This window comes from Leptodactylus fuscus, chromosome 7 (genome assembly GCF_031893055.1).
Source record: "Leptodactylus fuscus isolate aLepFus1 chromosome 7, aLepFus1.hap2, whole genome shotgun sequence".
Lineage (NCBI taxonomy): Eukaryota > Metazoa > Chordata > Amphibia > Anura > Leptodactylidae > Leptodactylus > Leptodactylus fuscus.
Window position 1 is genome coordinate 62,020,375 of NC_134271.1, and position 14,525 is coordinate 62,034,899.

The 14,525-nt window shown below is 43.3% G+C and overlaps 1 protein-coding gene across 1 annotated transcript; it reads right to left on the reverse strand.

Moving 5' to 3' along the window:
* Positions 1-4: 4 nt before the first annotated feature.
* Positions 5-10,832, reverse strand: GABARAPL2 (GABA type A receptor associated protein like 2). The gene is made up of 4 exons (XM_075282015.1): positions 10,698-10,832; positions 4,572-4,627; positions 1,691-1,863; positions 5-581 (listed from the first exon to the last, which is right to left on the reverse strand). Exons 1-4 carry the CDS (start codon positions 10,729-10,731, stop codon positions 491-493), a joined length of 354 nt encoding a protein of 117 aa, XP_075138116.1. The 5' UTR covers positions 10,732-10,832; the 3' UTR covers positions 5-490.
* Between the last annotated feature and the right edge of the window lie 3,693 nt (positions 10,833-14,525).

A 14,525-nucleotide genomic window follows, 5' to 3' on the forward strand; every position in this document is an offset into this window, starting at 1 on the left:
GAAGTAATGTACTGAAGTGTTTTATTTGCAGGAGTCTGTAGAGGTGGATGTTACATACCGGGAATTACTGAGTACAATATCAATCACTAATAGTTTGTGTCTTATAGCTAACGTAAGCAAATTACATCATGTCTTAAACATAATCCAAAAATATATATATTATGAATGCTACTGGTGTGGTCACTGGACCCCACCTCTTCATATGTACTATTACTTAACCACTTCCCTGCCAAAGGGACTGGCAACTCATTTCTAATTCCCAATCCATTGCCAGTGGCTTTTGCAGGAAAGTGGGTTCTTCACAAAGCACAAAAAATAAATTACATTAAATAACAAGACTAAGACATAGATGAAGGACAAGACGCGGGTAAGTGAAAAGAAAAATAAAAGAACGCATCCAGTTAATATGCATCTAACCTATATGGTGGAGACGTACGCGTTTGTTAAAACCACCAACATTATTTACAAGATTCACAAGCTGTCAATATGTTTAAAAGCCAAAAGTGTTCTCTCCGCTGTACGCCACGTACAAAAAGCCATCTTCATCTTTTTCTTTCTCGTACAGCTGTCCCATGGTTAGACTGGAAAAGAAAGACAAGTTAACAATTACTGTGCATGTTCCAGACAATCTATGCCCCACACCCTTTTGAGACTGCCCTTTTATATTGGGAAGGTCTACCACAGGGGACCACCATGATCAGTTTGTCAGGAAAGTATTCATGACCTCATGAAACTCCTCTAACCATATATTAGCTGATAGCCAGAGGTCGCAGTAGCTGAACCCTTCTCTGTTACATAGTTTAGGCAGCTGCATCAATACAAGCAACTTGCTTGTACATTGGGTACATTGTGCAATGACATCAGCAAAATAAAGTCACCACAGGTTGCTGGAGGTCCAGATGAACCCGGCAGGCAGACAGGGGTGACCCCCCCCCCCCATTTAGAAAAAGAAAAGGATTTACAGGTTTGTTTTAACATTCCATGAACAGTGTCAAATGTTTTGATAATAGAGAAAATCTCTTTAAAGGGGCATGTCACCCATGATTAAAGGTCCAAATGTCTCTTGCTGCATCTATATCACATTGGGGAATACAACATAAGAACAGTGTAAATCTGACTTTTACTTGAGTCTATTTTGTCCAGGTACCAGAACTTCCTATATGCAACATTATCTGTCGTGTTTCACACAGGCTCCTTGCAAGAAAGTGACTGTCACAGTAAGTACTGCCAACACGTTCCTATCACACAGTGTAGCCTCATATTTATGGTGTGCTAGAGTCTTTAAGAATGTAGATTGGAGAACAATCATATTGTCCTTCTAGCAGGCTGAGATGGCAATGGCTATAGTGGTTCATGGGATACTGTGCTGAACCATTTTGGGATTGTCAAAAACCATACAGAGTCAAAGCAGAATGAAATATTAAAAATATGATGGTATCTGAAGCAGACAGGAGGCTGCACTGCAAGAAGTATGCATAGCAATGCAGAAAGTGCAAAAAATGGGGGTTGCAGTGATAGTAGTGTATCCAGGATGGTGCTTGGTAAGTCCTCAGCACTGAGAACTGTCTGATCAGACACTGATGGTATATCTAATCAATAATATTATTTAATAATGATAAGCCGCTCACTGATCTGTGTTACATAGTATTGTATCTAGAACCAATGCAGCACTGACTTGTATTTGACTCACCTGGACTGTGGCACAGTCTTGTCTACGAACAAGAAGATGGCTTTTTCTGAAGGCAGCTGGATGCGTTTTCTGATGATCCACATAAACTGAGCCACGGTGATATCAGATGGGACCAGGTATTTCCGCTTGTCGATATCTACTATTTGTGAACCAGAAACTTTCTCCACAATGACCTGGGAAGTACAGGAGAGTTATTAGCACTGCTATACAGAGGCCTCCCGCCTACATTACTGCTGAATATATGACAATATAAGCACAAACATAACACATTACTGCATTAATCCAGATGTAATGCAGACTGAAAAAGTGATCCATTGATTCAACAGAGAATAAGATCTAGTTCTCGTAAAACAACAATGCTAGAGTATCATTTCTCTGGGTTGAGCTCTTCTACTTTTATTCTGCCTGGACTAATCTGGCAGGTTTTTCCATTCCTTTTCCTATAGTGTGTAGGAGAAGGGGAATAGTAGCGACTAATTGTCAATTTAGTCAAATATTTCCAGGAGGTATAACAGAGAAACAGCACATCTAAGATGCTCAAGAATTCATATTTCAAGAGGAATGGAAATATTTGCAGAACAGCTTACTTTGGTTGTCTCATCTTTGTCTAAGACAGACTATAGGACTATACAGTCTCCTAGGTTGGGTCACACTAACGTTCTTTAATGTCTGTTGCTCTCATCCGTCATAGAATAAGAGCTAAGGAGATTAAACAACCGATACAGACATCCCCTCTGGTGGCTATTTGCATTCACCTTGTTGTAAACACATCCATGTAAAAAAAAAAAAAAAACAATGTTTCTGTCATGCAGGACTTTTTCTTCTGTTACAAAAGTAAACCAACATGACTGAAGACTGCATCCATTAAATATATATTATTTTTACATTATAGACAATGGGAACTTTGTGTTCTTTGTGATTATTGCCGTCATCCTATGACGGATGACAGCAACAGACTGTAATAACAGTAGCTGCCTATACACTTTAGACAGCCAATGATGTCAAACCCTAATACCTGTCTGACCAAAAATTGGGAGTATGGCTGATCTTTTGGCAGACTTAAGCTGGTTGAGCGAGAACCTGTTTGCATTTTCTCATGGTCAATCAAAATTTTGGCATCAGAAAATCTAAAGTGTAGGGTGAGCTTTAAAGTGCAAGTGTCATTTCATTTCTGCCCCCCTTTGTACAGATGTACCAGGTTCCATACTGGCAGAGGCGTAACTTCAAACTATAGGGCCCCATTGCAAAATCTATAATGGGGTCCTACCTACTTTGTACCATTTAGGGTCCAGGATCCAGAAATAACTGCTACCTCTGCAACACTTATATCTACACACTTGCATATTGGCAATACACAGTGTGTATGGGACAGACTCTCCCTGATATTGCTTAGAGCACTGCTAGGGAGAACCTTGGAACCTGTTGTCTCCTAAAAGGAACTAAAATGGGTTAATAAAGTTTATTACACAAACGTTCACCAAAAACTCCCCTACATAATAGTAAAAGAAAAAGTGAAACAACACACATACATAACCTGTTAACTAAATATGAATAAACGATACAGTGTGTGTATAGGGAATATACACTTTATTTCCCAACCTGTCCCTTATTCCAGGAGAAGGACTCCTAGTATATAGTTATGTTTCCGCCTTTAAAGGGATTCTACCATTAAAACCTCTTTTTTTTGTGGATAAGATGTTGGAATAGCCTTTAGAAAGGCTATTTGTCTCTTACCTTTAGATGTGATCTCCGCTGCGCCGTTCCTTAGAAATACCGTTTTTTACCGGTATGCAAATTAGTTCTCTGGCAGCGACGGGGGGCGGGCCCCAGCGCTGAAAATGCGATGGGGGTGTCCCCACTGCAGCTTGAGAACACGATCCAGCGACACCTCTATCTTCAGCTGGATCCTCCCCTTCTCTGTCGTCTTTCTCCTGCGTCACCTCCAGGAGGAAGACGGCGGCCATTTTTGGGAGGCCGCTCCTGTATTGTACTACAAGAGCAAGAGCGGCCTCCCAAAAATGGCCGCCGGCCGGCATGCGCAGTCGGCTCTACTAGTGTCTCACTGGCAGAGCCAACTGCACAGGTGTCGGAGGTGACGCAGGAGGAAGACGACAGAGAAGAGGAGGATCCAGCTGAAGATAGAGGCGTCGCAGGATCGTGTTCTCGAGCAGCAGTGGGGACGCCCCCATCGCATTTTCAGCACTGGGGCCCGCCCCTATCGCTGCCAGAGTACTAATTTACATACCGGTAAAAAACGGTATTACTAAGGAATGGTGCGGCAGCGATCACATCTAAAGGTAAGAGATGAATAGCCTTTCTAAAGGCTATTCTGACGTGTTATCCACAAAAAAAAAGAGGTTTTAATGGTAGAATCCCTTTAATCTCTACAGGAAAGAATGTCGCTGCATAATATGTAATGATACGAGTCCCTGCCTGGCATAAGCTACAGGCCAGGATATAAAGTGCTCATATAGACTCTCAGATTTGTTAGTGTGAAAGGCTGTGTGTCTACACTGCTTTTTTTCCCCTCAAAAACACATTGAGCAAAAACACACTATGTAAACACAGCCTTAGTGACAATTTGTTTGTACAAAAGGTGTGTAGAGGTAAGGGGGATTGGGGGGGATTGTTTGTAGCTGCAATCCTCAGCAGAAATGTGTTAGTACATGTATCTGAGCTGCAGGTACAGCACACAGAGTACTGCCAGCCTGTGCCTGCACTGACCACTAGTTCACATATGGGTGCGGTGTGGCAGCTAGCAGTAAACCACTAGACTGTTGGATAGCACTACAAAGATAGCTTTATGCAGCCCAGGCCTAATGGTAAGAACACTGAATAATGAATAAGTCATCAGCAGAAATATTATAAGATGAGAACTTACCGGAACACGGTCTGGATATTTGGCTCGGATTTTTGCCGACTCCACGCACCTGTGTTCTAAGAAGGAATGAAACAAGGATCAGAAAGGATTGTATATAGTAAGCAGGTGAGGTCACTAGAGAGCTGACAGGTGAGCAGCACTGCGGGAATGTGGATGACTGGGACAATAGCTTGTTCAGCAAGTGGACACACAAGATTCTTTATGAACTACACACACATTGGCGCATATTTACTAACACTGTCTACAAATTCAGACTAGACAGTCTTAGGCCCTACGTTGTGAAAACTCAGCTTTTTTTTTTGTAGCAAATTTTGTTGCGTTTTTTGGAGCCAAAGCCAAAAATGGATAAAAGAGGAATGGGATATAGATATATATATATATATATATATATATATATAGTACTTATACTTCTGTACTTATACTTAGTACTTATACTTCTTTTTGGCTCAAAAAAAACGCAACAAAATCTACAACAAAAAAAAGCTGCATTTCCCCACAGTAGGGCCTTAGCCTTAAACACTTTCAGATTTGTCTACATTTCTATTGCTGTTTCATAAACCAGGAATACATTTAGACTGTGAAGGCTAACTTTACACCACTTGACTTAAATTACAACACAAAAAACTCGATGAAAATTTTATATTTTTATTTATATCTATATTTTATAACGCGTTGAAAATTGTGTGTATCTTAAGACCTGTCTTTTTCTCAAGACACCATGCCCACTTGGCAGACTGTGCAGAAAGCTATAGAAGTAGCGAAAGTTGCTGCAGGTGTAAGTTTTGGTGACAGGTTCCCTTTAAGGGTTGTAGGCAAGCTGGGATCAGTACAGACAACCGTGTCAAATTTCTCTGTGTGAACATATCATGAGGCTACATGAACATGACCAAGTATGCCATCTAAAATTGGCTCCCGTGCTCAGTTCCGATAGAGCAGGTCCTTTCCTTCTCTGTGATATCAGAAACGGATGGGACCCCCATAGGAGTGAATAAAGGACGTATGTCATCGCTACCTTCCCCCCTTCGTCCTGAATGTGGCCTAACAGCTTGTAAGATGCAGGACAGACACTTAGTGAGGAGGATCAGGGTATATTCACAGATGGCAGGTTTATTACAGAAAGTTCTGCAGAAGTCCTAATCCTCTGAGGGTAACTTGCAAGAATCCTTCTGCCATAATAACCCCCACTCAGATTTATGACTTTTCATCATAGACCTTTCTGCAACAAATCTGCTATATGCGGATATGTCCATAAGGTACAATGGAAAGTAACAAGAAGGAAAAATGACAGTCACATGGCAATTTATAGACCTTTATGACCATCAATCAGATCATAAAATATTATAAGTGGGATCTGAGTCGCCAGAGCATGCTTTAATAGGCAGGTCATAAAAAATAATAAACATATAGTAGAATAACACCACAAAGATCTCTCAGACAGGCGAAAGAAAAAAACAAACAGTTGTCAAATTCAATACATATTAATAAGGCACTTTATGTCCCATTTTTGCCCCTTTTCATGGATCCCCCAATAGACTCAAATCTGTAAGGGATCCCTGAAACTGGGTGCCAAGGATGCAAGAGCACTGTGTATCACAATGAGATTTTTCACAAGGTGTTTTTTTTCCCACTAAAGACATTTAGGGGTTATCCACAGGATATGTCGTGAATGTCTGAATGACGTGGGTCACACCTCTGGGACCTGCACCATATGTAAATGAACACCCCCAGATTCAGTCCCCCAGCTCCTCCTCACTGTGACCATATTAACAGTGAAGACTGACCTTGTTGGTCGAGCTTTATGGAAACAGCATAGCCCTCTGTGCTATACTGTTTCTGTAACTCCCATAAAAGTGAAGAGTGATGGAAAAAACCAACATAGTTCACTGTTCTATATTTCTGTCATTTCCAGAGGTGGGACCTGCATTTATCAGACATTTATGGCATGGTTTTGTGGGTAAGAATGTGCCAAATATATCAGTATCCTTAGGGGATAACCTGTAGATCAGTGGGGATCTGATCCTTTAGACCCCTATTGTGATCAGGTGATAATTCACCAGAGATATAACATGGGCAGAGGGTTCAATCAGAAATGTGGTTGCTCAAACATGGACACTTCCTCCAAATGTGTCATATCTCTGAGTACACAACTCTCAGATCTGACAATGTTCATAAGACTTGCCTCCACACACGTCATTATGTCCAGGTTCATAATGTGACCAACGTTACCACCTCCCCGCAGAGTAGAGACTCTTCTCGGTATGGAGGTCTTTATTTCTGGCCTCTGACCTCAGGATGAGTAATACAACCTTTATTTATTGATCTTACTCAGTGACTTGATATCACAGACATGTGACAGAATTCCTAAGGTCCCAGCTGATCTCTGAGTAGTGGAATACTCTGGTGCACACGATGTAAGGCTATGTTCACATCTGTGTTGTAGTCTGTTGCAGTGTATGTCCAAAATCAACAGACGAAAAAGTTCTGGAAGGTCCGCTTTTTCACCCAGCGGCTTCAGTTAAAAAAACAAAACAAAAAACGGACATCTGACAGACCACATTATAATTCATGGGTTCTGCTTGGCTCCGTATGCGACCACTGTTTTTGTGGTCCACCTATCCATTGTTCTGGTCCTCCAATGGACCAGAACAACACATAGGCTGACAATAGTATGAACCTAGTGTAATCTGTCCTGATCTACAAGGAGGGCACTTATCAAATCTGAAAAAATAATATATGGAAGAGAAGGATTGTAGAAGAGATTACAAAAAAAGAAAAAAAAAAAGAAAAAAAACAAATCCGTCACATATCAGGGCAAAACAGTGTAGCGACCCTGGGGGCATTCATCATTGATACTGAGGTGCACATTTGGCATAAAGTCCTTTCTAGTGTGAAACGGGCACCTCAAGCCCCAATTCGCCTTAGCTGGCAGATTTATTAAAACTCACTCCAGTGTCCTGGTGTCAGAAAGAAAAGCCGGTCCCCGCTGCCTGACGTAGATTTCATTTCTGGCTCCAGGACCTCCGACACATTTAGGAAGAAGCCTTTGTAAATCTTTTGGTGCCTGTACTTGTTGGGTGGTAGAATAAGACTCCAGGACTCCGAGGCTTTCTCTATGACAGGGGGCGGGGAGAGGGTGGGAGATGGACTCAAGGTAGAGCTGGCCAGCTGTGACCCAGTTGGGCTCACATCGGAAAAAAGAAGCGACATGCTCTTTCTTCAGGTGGATTCCACGGCTGATTCAGCCGCAGACATCCGTCTCGCGACACCTCCCTCCCGACTAGGCTCATTCATTTGGGCCTAATCTGGAGCAGAATGCCGCACTGCATCGGCAACCAGGCACGGCTAGCTGTTTTTTTTTTTTGGTCCGGAATCTGAGGCGGCCTATGCGTCAAATTCCGGACCAAAAAACCCTGTGTGAACCCGGCCTTAGTGACATGTCCTTCAGTCAATGGCTGTGTGACACAGGATGACATGGATGGAATAATGAAGGAGGACAACTTCACACTGACTCACGATTTCAATGAATTGCCCAGCCCTAACTCAAGAACTCCCAGACTTTATGTATGAGTGGACAGGGAAAACAGGACTGGCTGGCTTTGTCTATGAGTAGGTGGGATCCAACCAAATAAGCGGGGAGAGTGGAGACCCCGGTGACACCAAGAATTACTGTGGAGCTTGAAGCTAAAATAAAAAGGAGGGGCAGGGTTTAGGATTGCAGGTCTGTAAGGAGCGGGGAGGGGCTGCATGAGAATTACATCCCACCATATTGCTACACATTGGGATAAATTGTAGCCTTCTGTCAGAGGAGTCCATGCATTGTACATGTAGAAGAACCCTGCCATACTGAGTGCTCATTGTCAGGACTTCCTTCTGCTGTGTCATCCATCATCTCTCCCTGATACATTACAGCTTTACGGTGGAAAATTCTGGACTTTAATTGGTCTTAAATTAGCAGTTAATTGTGGCTGTAGTCCCAGATTGTCACCCAACAACATATTAAAGGTCCTTTAGGGGTATTAAACCAATACCATGTCAATGTGGCTGCAGACTGACTAAGGAAAAGAACATTGTGCCCCAAGGGTGGGCTAAGGGTAAGAGCAGGCAGGAGATAGGCAGAGTGGATACAATCCTGATATGTTCCCACCATGCGTATCTACAACCTAATGGAAGGGGGAAACACAATGCAACTTATTATAACATAATGGAGAGGCCAAGTATAACAGGTTATATAGTGGTATGAGGTCATGTTAATGGGGTGTGGTCTGTCTATAATACTGCGATGAGGGTCATTTGTAATGGACAAGAAATGTATTACATAAGAGAAGAAAGCAAATATAGAGAGAGGTGGGCAGGACATCATACAGTACTAGGGTCATGTATAATAGCATGGAGGATATAGTGTTTTATACAATGGTAGGATATAATGGTGGGGGATGGGCAGGACCTCATACACTAGGGTCATGTATAATAGACAGGATAGGGGATACAGAGTATTATATACTGATGAGGTAGTCCCAACAGTATATACTATATCCCCCTATTCCGTCTATTATACGGGAGTCTAGTGCTATATGAGGTCCTGCTCATCCCCCACTATCAATTTTTCCTACCTCTATATACGCTCTATCTACTATCTTGTCTATTATGCATGCTTTATGATGCCTTTCCCTTATGTATATTAGGTCCCAATGAGGTGATTTATATTATGTAGGATGGAGGACATAGTGTTCACATACAGGGGGGGATGGGAAAAACGTCATACAGCACAAGGTTCATGTATAATGGATAGGAAGTTAGATATAGTATATTACATAGTTGTAGCAAGTAATGTATACAGGGGGATGGACAAGACATCATACGGCACTAAGGTCATGTATAATACACAGAGATACAGTGTATTATATAGTGGTGATATGTAATGTCTAATGGGGATGTGCATAATATCATACAGCATAAGGTTCATGTATAATGGACAGGAAGGAGGCTAGTGGTGGGGTGTAATGTATAGAGGGAGATGGGCAGCACTAATGTCATGTATAACATACAGCATAGGGGGATGTAATGTATTATATAGTGGCAGATGGGCAGGACATCAGACAGCAATAGGGTCATGTACAACACACTAGATGGAGGATAGAGTATTCTAAAAGGGATATTCCTGCATCAGACATGTATGACACAAATAAAGCTGTGACAGCCATCTTTGGAGAAACAGCTCAACAACATTCCGACCACCATTACTGCCTGTACATGGAGTTGTGACACAGCTGCAGTGACACATCCAGAGCTCTGCATAACTAAGATGTATTCATGTATTATTCTGAACTATAGGAAATCCTGGTAACCTGTGTATCTGTAGGATCCGGCGCAGGTAAACAATCATGGGCTATAAGACCTCACATTATGCAGCAGCTATAGCGCCCCCTGCAAACTATTATGGGTATACACCAACAAGTGCAGACAGGGGGCCCAATGAAGCAATTGTTTACAGAACCTGTACAGTTTGGGAAGGGGGATGTGGCAATTACATAGTGGACATCCCCTTTAACAGATATTTTGACTCATCGTCAGAAGACGATGACCCAAGGGGGCTTATTTCCCAGGACGCAGATGTGGCAGTAACATCTAGGCCAATGTCTAGCGGAGGGCTATGAGGACATCCTATTGATGTCAGGATATATAGTTATATGGTGTAATATACAGTGAGGTGTGTAGTGGATGGCATTATATACAGGCCCTGCTCTGTATATAATGCATAATGGAGGCTATATTGTAAGGAAAAATGTCTCTATACAGCATGACACGTAGATAAGTGGACATGTACAGAAAGGATACTTAAACGAGACGTATGGGGCCTATAGGGGATGACAGCACAGCATATACAAGAAGGCTGTAGGGGGAGGGGAGCTTCAGGTAAAGTGAAACGAAGCCTATACTGGAGAGTGATGACGGCTGAAGAGCCCAGTATAGGACTATGATGGGGCACGACATCGTCCTCTATCGTGATATGACACAATACACACCATAGGGGGACGGGGCTGCCAGTCGGTACAATAGAGACTATGACATGGCGTCATCCCCGACACAAGACCACTCCCGCCATCCCCCGCACCCCCGTCCTCTCACCCAGTGCGTGGTCTTCTTTAAACATCCACTTCATGTTACCGAGCGCTGACAGCAACGACAATAACAACAGGGCGGGGCCTCCCTCTGACGTCACTTCCGGAGCAGAACGCTTCCCGCTCCCTGACTCCACCCACACGTGAAAGGAAAACAGGGAGGATGTCAGTCGCTGAGTGACGTATACAAGTGATGACGTCATGGTGGTAGCTGTCAGTAATAGCTGTTTTTCCTGACTTTACACTGCAGTCTCCTTCTAGACACAGCTGCAGGAATGTTATATGGTGTTATGTAGCAAAAGCTCTTAGTCATTGAATAATAGAAGGTGTCACCATAGTTATAGAGAATAAGAACCTGCTTCTTTATAGCCTAATGTTTGTGGGGACATCATGGAGATTCTGGAAAGATGTGCATTAAACAAATGGTCCCATTTCCATACTGGAAACCATTCCTAACTCTAGAATGGTGGTCCTCATATGCGTGGCCACGGCTGCTGTGAGAGCGGAGGTGGTCACGTAGGCGCTGCGCTCTCCATTCAAGTAACTGAGCAAGGCAGGCTTGGCTGTTCTAGGAACTTCCATAGAAGTATATGTAGAGAGCTCTACTACTACCTCTCCAGTCACAGTCAGCAAGAGGCGGTGCTAGGGGGACCCCCATTCTCCAGGTTGGTGCCAGTACTAGAGACTAAATCTACATCTAATGGGTATTGGCTGCTATAGCATTTACCGTATTTTTCGGACTATAAGACGCACTCAGGTTTTAGAGGAGAAAAATAGGGGAAAAAATTTTTCAGGCAAAAAATGGTAAAATATTTAATATATGGGAGTTGTAGTTTTGGAACAGCTGCAAGGCCACATTGACAGGTGACCCTGCAGCTGTACGGGGATGTATAGGGCGTTTTTTTTGTGGGGCCAGGTGTACTTTTTAGTTATACCATTTTGGGAAATGTTTATTGCTTAGATCACCTTTTATTTAATTCAGAGGCAAAACAGAGAGAAAAACCCGGCGGTTTAGCACTTTTGATTGTGACGTTCACTGTACATAAAAATATTAGTAGACCGGGCATTTTCAGACACAGGGATACCTAATGTGTATGTTTCACAGTAATGTTATACTTTTATATGTATTCTAGGGAAAGGAGGTGAACTTTTATTTATTTTATATTATATTTTTTTTAAGTGTTTTTTTTTTTTTACTATTTTAATATCCCCCGCCTAGGGGGCTTGAACCTGCAATCATTTGATTGCAAGTCCCATAGACGGCAATACAAGTGTATTGCCGTCTATGGGAGATTCTATACATTACTATCGCGGAGGGTCATAGACCAGCCGCGATAGTAATATATATCTATGACAGGCCTAGGAGCCTTCATTAGGCTCCTGGCTGTCATCGGAACAGGTCGGCTCCTGCGGCCTCGCCGTGCAGGAGCCGGCCTGCATCACTAAAGGTATGGGGCCGGTGGGGACCGGCCCGGGGCTAACTGACTGCCGGGACCTGTGGAGGAGGAGCGGATTTGCAGCATGGCCGCACTACTGCCACCGCTGGTGTTCTTCAGCGGCAGTAGCGCGGCAATCTGCAGGCCCCGGCAGCTAAGACAGTCCCCGGCATCTGCTGTAATAGACCGGCGGATGCCGGGGAGTGTCTTAGCTGCCGGGGCCTGCAGTATTGTCACGCTCCTGCCGCTGAAGAAAACCAGCGGTGGCAGTAGCGCGGCAATCTGCAGGCCCCAGCAGCTAAGACACTCCCCGGCATCCGCCGGTCTATTACAGCAGATGCCGGGGACTGTCTTAGCTGCCGGGGCCTGCAGATTGCCGCGCTACTGCCGCTGAAGAACACCAGCGGTGGCAGTAGCGCGGCCATGCTGCAAACCCACACCTCCACCCACATTCAGACTATAAGATGCACCCTCATTTTCCTCCGAAATTTGGGGGGAAAAAAGTGCGTCTTATAGTCCGAAAAATACGGTAATATTATGAGCATGGCCGGTGGAATACGGACTTTGTCTACAGCATGGGAGTGAAGAGGACTGGGGGTCGGTAGGTCAGTACTGGCAAGTGCCATATGGTTAAAAAGTCACAACAGTCTTTTGGTGTTAAGTATTACAATAGATTTTAGAATTGTGGATTACAAGCATCAGCTAGATCAGTGTTTCTCAACCTTTTCAAGCCAAGTACCCCTCATGAAAAAAATTCTAGATAGGTACCCCCAGTGGACTCTAGTGTGCATCATGTAATAAATACTGATTTCAAGTAGGGAAGAAAAAATAATGTATATAGCATGCCAAGCAAAAAAATGGCCATGGGCATGTGCAGTCGGCTGTGCCCGAGGCCCAATATCAAGGCGACTGCGCATGTGTAGAAGTTTGAACCCAGCGCCGGATGAAGAGACGGAGAGAGGTAGTTCCAGACAAAGATATAGGCGGCGCTGGAAATTTCTCTCGCAGCATTGGGGACGCCCCCCCAGTGCTGTTTGAGCGCTGGGGACAGCCCCCAGTGCTGCAAGAGAATTAATTTGCATACTGAAGAAAACTGGAATTTGTACCGAACGGTGGCGCGGAGAAGACATCTAAAGGTAGGAGAAAAATACCCTTACTTAATGCTATTCTTACGTGTTAGTGAGAAAAAAAATGTCATTTTAATGATAGAATCCCTTTAATGTTTAGGCAACAACTTTTTCTTCACGATGCTGCCATTAATTATTTTGTACAATGTACTGGGAAGCTGGAAAAAAATCAGAATAGGGTGGATTTGAAGAAAAAGTGCATTTGTGCGATTTTATTTCGGGCTTCATTTTTACAGTGTTCACTGTGCAGCTAAAATGACATGTCACCTGTATTCTATGCTTCGGTAAGATTCCGGGGATACCAAATTTATATGGTTTTATTTACATTTTAAGCCATTAACAAACATTTTCGGACAAAGGGATACCTAATGTGTAGGTGTTTCACAGTATTTCAGTACTTTTATTTAACCCCAGGGGGTCTGATCACTAATGCAATGCATTACAATGCTAATGCATTGAAAAATACCTTGGCTTCTATTGCAGGCTACATAGAGTAGCTTGCAATATAATCCAGTGTGGGGCAACACGGTGGCTCACTGGTTAGCACTGCAGCTTTGCATTGCTGGAGTCCTGGGTTTGAATTCTGCCAGGAACACCATCTGCAAGGAGTTTGTATGTTCTCCCTGTGCTTCTACAAAGACATACTGATAGGGAAAAAATTTACATTGTATGTACAATCTACATTAAAAAAAAAAAGAATCTAGTGAATGACAGGCCGGGGAGCCTCCCTTCTGTCATAGCAACACTGACCCGGAGCCTGCTTTGAACGAGGCACCGGAGGGGTTAATGCCCACGATCGGTGTGGGCATTAGTGCTGGGTGTCTACTGTATAAAACAGTAGACACCTGGCTCCTGAGCGGCCGCCATGTTTAAACACCCGGCATCCGCTGTAATAGTACAGCGGATGTCGGGAAGGGGTTAAAGGGAACCTGTCACAGACATAAAAACGCTTACAGGTCGTTTAGAGTTCCAAAATCACTCACGGCACCGCCCGCTAGTGGTGAAGAGTTTTAAATATCCTAATACTTTCTATGGCTGAAATAAAAAATTAAAACCGTTATACTTATCTGATTCATCTCTGGTGCTCTTGGTGCCTGCGCAGCTCTTCAATGAAGTCATGAAATTACATCTCAGCTTTACTAAACACGCCCTACATGAGATCTGCTGAATGTGCTGTGAAGTTGAGGTATACTAATGCAGCTTCAGTAAAGAGCTACGCAGGAGTCATACACGGACATTAGGATATGGCTATTTGGTTCCTAGGTCTTCCAT